Genomic DNA, 9,713 nt, shown 5'->3' on the forward strand with positions numbered 1-9,713 from the left:
TAAATAAAACTCCCTATGAGTTATGGAAAAATAGAACTCCTAACATTTCATATTTTCGTGTTTTTGGATGTTATTGTTTCATCTTAAATAACAAAGGATAATCTAGGAAAGTTTGATTCTAAATCTGACAAAGGAATATTTATTGGATACTCTCAAACTTCAAAAGGATATAGAATTTACAATCTCAAAAATCAATGTGTGGAAGAAAGTATGCATGTTATATTTAATGAAACTAATGAACCTTCAACCATTGAAAGTCTTGATGATGAATTAGATGAACAGATCCTCAACAAAGAAACTCACTTAGACACTATTGAAGAATCAATTCCAGCTCCTCCAAAAGGATGGAAAACTGTACCACATCATCCTCATGATGTAATTATTGGTGAAACCTCTGATCAAGTACGTACAAGACAATTCTTCAAAGACAAAAACAACAACCTAGCAATGATGTCTCAAATTGAACCCAAACACATAAATGATGCAATACAAGATGATTCATGGATTCAAGCCATGACTGAAGAGCTTTCACAATTTGAAAAGAACAGGTATGGAATCTCGTTCCAAATTCTCTTGATAAAACTATTATTGGAACTAGATGAATTTTCAGAAATAAGATAGATGAAGATGGAAACATTATAAGAAATAAAGCTAGACTAGTTGCTCAAGGATATAATCAACAAGAAGGAAATGATTATGACGAAACATATGCTCCAGTAGCTAGACTTGAGGCAATACGTATCCTTCTTGCATATGCAGCACACAAAGGTATGAAACTCTTTCAAATGGATGTGAAAAGTGCATTCTTAAATGGTTTTTTAAACGAAAAAGTTTTTGTTAAACAACCACCTGGATTTGAGGATTCAAAATTTCCAAATCATGTTTATAAATTAACAAAAGCTCTCTATGGTCTAAAACAAGCCCCTAGAGCATGGTATGAAAGACTTAGTCTATTTTTACTTAAAAATGACTTTTCTAGAGGAAAAAATGACACTACCTTGTTTAAAAAATCATATAAAAAAGATCTTTTAATTGTTCAAATTTATGTGGATGATATCATTTTTGGATCAACAAATGAAAAAATGTGTGATGACTTCTCAAAACTCATGAAAAGTGAATTTGAAATGAGCATGATGGGAGAATTAAGATACTTTCTAGGACTTCAAATAAAACAATCAAAAAAGGGCATTTTTATCTTTCAAGAAAAATACATCAAAGATATTCTTAAAAAATATGATATGACGAATGCAAAAATTATGTCTACACCTATGCATCCTTCTTCTAGTCTAGATAAAGATGAACAAGGAATAAATACATCTGAAAAGGAATATTGTTGTATGATTGGATCTTTACTTTATTTAACTACAAGTCGTCCTGACATTGTATTCTCAATTGGACTATGTGCTAGATTCCAAACAGATCCCAAGGAATCTCATCTTACTGCTGTAAAGCGTATTCTCAGATATCTTATAGGTACAACTAACATTGGTCTTTGGTACAAAAGAAGTTCAGATTTTGACTTAAAAGCATACTGTGATGCTGACTATGCTGGAGACAAAATAGAAAGAAAAAGTACTAGTGGTGCCTGTCAAATCCTAGGAGATGCTCTTACAACCTGGTCATGTAAAAAACAAATTACTATTGCACTCTCCACAACTGAAGCAGAATATGTGTCAGCAGCTAACTGTTGCTCACAAATCATTTGGATAAAAAAATCAATTGGAATACTACTCTCCTAACTACTCCAAGGTACCAATTTACTGTGATAATACTATTGCTATAAATTTATCAAAAAATCCAATCCAACATTCCAGGTCTAAGCACATAGAAATAAAACATCATTTCATCAGACACCATGTTCAAAAAGAAGAAGTAGAATTAATATTTGTACAAACTCAAAATCAACTAACTGATATCTTTACTAAACCATTGATAGAAGATAGATTCAATTTTTTAAAACAAAGACTAAATATCATAGCTTGTCCCATCGAATCCTCAAAGTGAAGAATGATCTTCAAAATCTATTTTGCAGCCTCATTTCACTAAAAAGGACAAAAGAAAAGTGAATTTTTGTCTGGTTGTTAAAAGTGACACATGGGCACAAATGTCTTGTTCTTTGCATTAAATGGTTCACTATTTACATCACATTTATGTCTAATCATTTTAGAAAAAGGGAGAAAAAGAGATATCTTTGCATTTATTGAAAAAATCTCTTTTCCATTTTTGATCTTCTCCAAGCATGCTAGCGCCACCTACTCCACTCTTTCCAATTTTTTCTGCACAACTTTCTAAAAATCAAACAGTGTGTATGCATCATTACTTGTACTCTTCATCTTCCCTCACGCCTAACTTCTTTTCTTTATCATCCCTCCAAATTCTTCATTTCTCTCATCACTTCAAACCATTCGTTTCCAAAAGCTATCACCTTCAACCTCTCTTTGTAACGTCAACTATGTTTTCTTCTGATATCAACCCTAAACAACCAAAAACCATGTCTTCCTCTGAAACCAACCCAGACATTCTCAATTAAAAACCACGCGCCTTCATCCTTCCAAGAAATCCCAAACCACAAACAAAATCTGCTGAAGCATCTGGGACTCGGAAGTCTATACGTCTTCAAAAATCAAAACCTGTAAAATCAACCATCGAAGTATCCGATGACTCTGATGAAGAAACTTGCCCAGAAGATGTTGAAGTAGAATCAACTCTGGATGTCATCTTCTCCTCCAAGCGTGCACTCGACCTCTTCAACTCCAAATGGAGAAACAGGAGTGTGATCTACGGAAAACCCATGGACTTTGAAAGTTTCACTGCCCATGGTTACAACATTGAAGAGCTCATACTCGTTCAAGGTTGGAGAAAGATGTTAACCCTAGAAATCAAAACCTACCCAAAGCTTGTTCGTTGCTTCTATGCAGCAATCCATCAAGATACCAACAATATGACTCTCAAATCTACCATCAAAGGTATAACTATAACCCTAACTCCCTCTCTAATCTGTCAAATCCTTGAAATCCCTGATTCAGGCATTCATCTCTTTGCAAAAGAATGGGTTGGATTATACAACACCACTATGGATAGCGTTTATCATGAACTACTTGTTGATACCACCAAACCCCTAGTGTCTTCAAATCTGAACCCTGTCCCTCGTATCTTACACAAAATGTCCATTCACAATATCATTCCTCGAGCAGGAAGCTTAGAAAAACTATCTAGGTATGACATTATGGTGATCTTTCAACTCCTAAACCGTCATCCTCTTCACCTAGGTTACCTCATCCTAAACTTTATGAAACACACATGCAAGAAAGGTAGAACTGCTCCCTATGGAAGGCTTTTGTCACTTGTGTTTAAACACTTTCACATCCCTACTGATGATGTCACATCCTTCATGGGTGCCGGATCCATTCATGGGTGTAGACTCTCCAAAATGAACATCCCTATGCTTCAGATCCCACAAAAACGAAAACGATTGGTCAAAACTGCTGATGTCAAGAAAAAGGTTAAAACCTTCACCACAAAAGACCAAGATGAACAAGAAATTGCTGATTCTGTTATGTCCAAACCAACTCGTGCTGAAACCTCTAAAACTGATTCTCCACCCATTAAAAAAACTGAATCCCCCATCAAGGAACATGTCTCACCCTTCCATCAACCCACTGAACCACTAATCCCACAAGAGATCAACTCACCAATTCCCCCATTCACCACTCCTCCTGATAAATCTCTGCCCTCTGAAGACATCTTGTTTACCTCACCATCTAAAACTATGGCTGATCATATTTCTATCCAAAAATCTGAGTCTCAAGCTTCCCCAATCTCTCAAACTCATGTTTTTGATCATTCTCCCTTACACTCTCCTGAACTTGACCTGAACATTGCATCCAACATACCTCCTCCTGATATGAATGATGATCTTGATGCCTTACTCTTTCAGCATCAAGTTCTCACTCAATCTCAGTGCATGACATACTCTGGTGGCTTTCATCCCAACGTTGAAACTTTGTATTCACTCATTCCACCCGTCCCTCAAAGCACTTATTCAACCATTCCTACTGTTGTGCACAACACTGAGTCAGACTTCACTGAAAATCCTTTTGCTCCCACTTCATCTCCTCTGATCAACAATCCACCTTTAGAGAGTACCTTCAATAACTTCTTAAGCCAAGCTCCTATCTATGACTCCTATGACTCTCCACCACAGTTCACACACCAAGAACCAACTAATCAAGAACCTTTTGGCTCTCTCAATTTGTCGTGGTTTAATACCTCTTCTGCTGATCCTGTTCAAAACTCTTTCAAACCTTTTAAAGAGGATCACAAGGCTAACTCAAGCTCATCTCAGGATGACTTGTCTGCTCTTCAAAGAGCAGTAGTTAGTATTGGCAGACAAAACTAGGCATTCTTTGACTAGCATTCCAAGGTGTTTCTTCCAAGGGCTTTGCCACTCATCCCACCTCCAATCATCCCGGATTTTTGAATTTCCTTTTCTTCAGGCTCCACCTCACGACTCTGATGATAAGGTGTAGTTGCTGGCTTCCTGTGCCCCCCTTCTTTTTGTGGCTGTCCAAAGGGGGAGTATCTATATTTATGTTTTAATTTAGGACAATTTATGCTTTAACATATCAAACATCTGAAAAAATTAGTAGCAGCAACTGTTTAGCTCTACTTATTTTGAAGCTGTATGCTTCTGTTTTGGATCCACTTATTTTGAAAATGTATGACCGTGTTTGGATCTCATCATTTTTTGAAGTTGTATGATAACATCTTATGAATGATTATCTTGGTTAAAATGTACGTTTTAGATTATGCTAAAAATATGTATGCTATTTTTTATCAAAAGGAGTATCTGTTCTATTCTGTTTCAAACATTTGCAAAACACGTGTTACAATATTTTTCTCAACCAGACTACTCAAAATTCCAACATTCCCAAAAATAGACAGCATATATTCAGGGGGAGCTAAAATCTAAAAACATCACATCCTAGAACAAAATAAGTTAACATGTTTGCAGGGGGAGCTTAAACTAAAACAAAATCTAGAATAAGTTTGTCATCCTCAAAAAGGGGGAGAATGTTGAAACACTTCTGAGTTTTGAGGACAACATGTTATCATCCTAACTCCTCTAACAAGTGTACTTACAGGTTCTCTTATTGTTAGATCTCATATATTTTGTTTTAACTTTAACATGATCTTATCAAAACATTGGCAAAAACATTTGGTTCAAATGACAGCATATTCTATCCAATCAAAATAAACCAACGTGCATTTATTCAAAAGAAAATGATCATCTACTCAAAGGACTATATTCTGTATCCTCAAAGTACACATCCAGCTAAGACAGATTGCTCATCTACTCAAAGGACTATCTTTTGACATCCTCAAAGTACACATCCAACTAAGAAAGATATTTCTTTGCCTTGCAAGTTCAAACAGATATATTCCTAATAGCTTATATTTAACCAGCACCTCTTGCAAAGAAAAAGGAATAACTTTGACATTCAAGCTAAATATCATTTTGCATCAAAGTCAAAAATCTTATCTTATTCATAAGAAAAGGGAGAAATCTTATCATTGCCAAATAGTGAATCATCTTCATATCATCCACTAAATATTTTGTATATCCTCAAGAGATATAAAATCTTGGTTGTAACAAAGAAAAAGAAGAATCTAAAGTGAAACTTTAGTGATTGTAAAAGCCTTTTGAGGTTGTGTAAAGCATAACATTTTTATCCCTCTTTAAAGGATAAAAGTGTAAGATATAAGAAAATCTCACTGTGTGTGAGGACTGGACTAACCCTTTTGGTGAACCAGTATAAACCTTTGTGTGTTCTTTATTACCAGTCTTATATTTCATTATATCTTACTTACACACATAAGATAAATTTTTCAAGAGGTCACTATTCAATCCCCCCTTTCTAGTGACATTTATTACCAACAATTGGTATCAAAGCTCGGGCTCTGAAAAACTGCACTTAACCGTGTTAGAGTAAAACGATCACAACAACCTACAGAATGGCTGAACAAACAAAATTCATTGCTGAAGGGGGATCATCCCACAGACCTCCACTCTTCAATGGAATTGACTACTACTACTGGAAAGGTAAAATGAGACTCTTTCTCTTATCTCAAGATATAAATATGTGGTCCATCATTGAAACAGGAAACTTCACTCCAATGACTGCTCCAACTGACGCTGCTCCTGCTGCTCATTAAGTTTAGCTCATTAAGTTAACAAATTTAGTTCTTAGCTCATATTCAACTCATTTGATTCATGAACCTAATTCAACGATTTAATTGTCAAACCGAATTCAAAACTATTTTCAAGTTGGATCGTAGTTCGGTTTGGATCGATTTTAAGGTAAAATCTCATCTGATCCAAAGATAAATTTACCCGTAGTTCGTTTTGATTTTGGATGATACGTTAAAAAAATTCAATCTGATCCAATTTAATGTGGTTTAATTTAGATGGGTTTTTGGATATCCAAATAACAAATTATATTTTTATTAATATTATAAAATACTAATAAATCATAAATTTGATATAAATATAAGATATAGTATCTTAAAAGTTAATATTGTAAGAGTCTTGCTAACCAGTGCCCTCAGGGCAATGATTAAGCATTCCAAAAAAAGAAAATATTTTATAGAAAATTTAACATTTCAATTTTCAAGGCATTAAATATGCAGATTACCGAGATAAATTTACTATTTTAAAAGCGTTAACCATTGCCCTGAGGCATTGGTTAGCATTTCCCATATTGTAAAATGAGAATCATCAATTATAGTTGAAATAAATGAAATAGTAAAAATAAATTATATTAAACCAAACTAATAAATAGTATTATAAAAATAATTATATCTAATAACAAATTCATGTAACATATCATACTAATAAAAAATAAATAAGTAGTAAAATATATGCACGCAGTTAAGTTCGATTTGGATTGATTTTGAAAAATTAATTCAAAATTAATTCGAAATCTGATATGAACCGTGCAGTCTTCACAAAATAACATTCAAACATATCCAATAAACTTCTATTTTTTGCGATTTACAGTTATTTATGATTATTTTCCAATGTTTATTTGAATTGGTTTGAATTTGAATACCCCTGCCACCTTTCCTTTTCCGACACCTCTTTACCTCTCCAAAGAATATAAACGACAGGTCTTAACATACTTTAGAATAAATCCGGTTCAAATTCTGATTGATTATTTCTCAATCAGTTATATAATTTCCCATATCATCTCCTCATAAGACCATCTAATCATGAATTTATAGTTTTCCGCTGAAAAGAACACCATTAACGTATTATTGCACAACTCTAAATTGTTTGACAAAAATAATCAATTTCTATACTTTCGAAGGCCACTTTTATAGAATTTTTCTCATATCAATGTGAGGAGAATTTAACATGCTATCACCATATTTTCATAATTTTAAAATTTTTTATAAACAAATTTGAGCGAAAAAGCGCGAATGAAATCATCAGTATTTTATTCAAAATTTCTGGTAATAGATTATAATTTCGGTAGTTTTTAAATTATCGGTATGAATTTTATGGGATTTTTGAAATTTTTGAAAAAAACACACATTTCAAAAATTTTAGTAAAAAATAGGCCAAATACCCTTTTTCGTCCCTTATCTTTTGCTCGGGGTCCAGTTTCGTCCCTTAATTTTTAAAAAGTGCAAATAGCTCTCAAATTTTTAAAATGGATCTGTCGCTACCGCGAAAATTAACAGAGTCACCACTAACATATTTATCCTGAAAAGGAAGGGAATGCCAGCAAACCACAAAACAAAACAACGGTCTCACGACCAGAGAAAAAGGGTAAGGGAGTCGGTTACGCGAGGGGAAGGTGTTAGCACCCCACGCGCCCATCGTACTCGATGGTATCCACGCCTGCGTCTAAATTTATGGGTGTGTAAGCAAACTGCACTAACCTGGACTAGAATGCATGCAAAATGTAGGGAAGAGAAAGAGTTATACTCGCACGGGCCTTACCCCGCTGCCTACGTATCCTTTTTGAGGAATCAGAGGTACCGTAGCTCGGCGAACTAATTTCTGTTTGTTTTGTGTTTTTTAGGTGAACGAGTTACATTCGCGCTCCGCTGCTCGACCTTTGGAGACTTATGCTGGGACAGGAGCGGAAATAACAAGCTCTTAAGAGAAGAAAATCAAAGAGTGTGGTTTGTGTTTTAAAGAATGCATGAGGAAGACCTAAGCTAAGGGGGAAAGCTTTCTACCTAATATTATCATACAAAGGGTACAAGTCTAAACTAAACTAACAACCTATGGGGAAAAGGCGAAAGCAACACACAAGAATATCACACAAACGAGCTCCGCTTGTAAAGCAAACAAACCAACGGTACTGATCGAGTGGTAGAAAAGCGGTCCCGCCATAGCCAAGGGGAGCAACTCAACCCAAGTCAACCAAGCATTAGACCTCGCGAAAATGATCGGGCCATAGACAAGAGGAGCGAATCCCTCTCAGCAACCAAGCCGCCACGGATCGTAAAGGTAAACGGTGCATGCGTACACCGAGCATCAACGTCAAGCGACGCGAGCTATAGGAAAGGCGGGGGTCCGGCTATATGAACCCTTTTCTTGACATACTCGATAACAAGATCTTGTGCATGTTCGGAAGCGAGCGACGCGTAGTGTGCGCATACCGAACGGACTCGATGAGACTAGGCGGGGGTTGATTGCTAACCCTTTCCGCGTGCCTTCCATGAGGACTTAACGGAGTGCCATATAGGACTTATTACACCGTGACTTCTTGCCGCGAAGCACAAATATAAACACACTAACAAAAACAGATCCTCTTTCGAGGGCTTGGCCAGATGCATGTCTAAGTCCTACTTCTCATGTTAAAGGATGATGCGAGAAAGCAATAAAGTGCGATAGAAATAAAATGAAACGGGATCAATACCAAACGGATGATGATCCGTAAACTAAAGCGAAACGAAGAAACTAAGAATCTCGCGAGCGAGCTAGCAAAGCAAAAGCAAATGGTCAGCACACCGATTAGCCATGAAAGCACACAAAGGTCGACATGCGCGTCGAGCATAATCACAATACACCTGCAAGAGGAACAAGCAAACCAAACAAGCAGATATAAAGTAAAAGGATCGTGTCTCCGGGATGAGAACACGACACAAGTGAATAGAATTGTGTCCCGCAAGTAAAGCGAGACACTCGAGTAATAAGTGTCGATTGGTGACTATCCACAAGCCTTGCACACTAGCACACAAGTTAGAGATAACAAACACCGCAATCGGAATTGCGTTATTACTATAAAGCGAAAGGAAATAGTCAAGTAATGTAAACATGAAATGGACGATGAAACATCAAAGAGAAATCAAACATGAATGATCTACAAATTAATGAAAACCAAGTATCTAGCTATATAGTGCATCTCATAAGTTTTCCAATGATGTAAAGAACGTGCAAATCGGAGCTACGAGTAAAAAGTTATGCAAGATAGAAATTAACATAGAAAACACAAAAATGACATACAGGAACCGGTTCCTGCATAGGACAACCCGGTTCCTGGTACAAAAAACCAGAGGCAGAAAACTGGGAACCGGTTCCCACCTAGGGACAACCCGGTTCCTGGTACAAAAACCAGGGAAGCAGCAATTTTGGATTGAGTGGGAACCGGTTCCCGCCTGGGACAACCCGATTCCTGCTGTAGAAAAACAGGTTT

The 9,713-nt window shown here is 36.1% G+C and overlaps 1 protein-coding gene across 1 annotated transcript; it reads left to right on the forward strand.

Moving 5' to 3' along the window:
* Positions 1 to 210: 210 nt before the first annotated feature.
* LOC131626904 (uncharacterized) lies at positions 211 to 4,399 on the forward strand. Its single transcript, XM_058897737.1, has 3 exons — positions 211 to 548; positions 611 to 768; positions 2,589 to 4,399. The coding sequence occupies exons 1-3, from the start codon at positions 211 to 213 to the stop codon at positions 4,397 to 4,399; spliced, it is 2,307 nt and encodes a 768-aa protein (XP_058753720.1).
* The last annotated feature ends 5,314 nt before the right edge of the window (positions 4,400 to 9,713 follow it).

The sequence above is a fragment of the Vicia villosa genome, unplaced genomic scaffold, assembly GCF_029867415.1.
Source record: "Vicia villosa cultivar HV-30 ecotype Madison, WI unplaced genomic scaffold, Vvil1.0 ctg.000334F_1_1_1, whole genome shotgun sequence".
NCBI classification, from domain to species: Eukaryota; Viridiplantae; Streptophyta; class Magnoliopsida; order Fabales; family Fabaceae; genus Vicia; species Vicia villosa.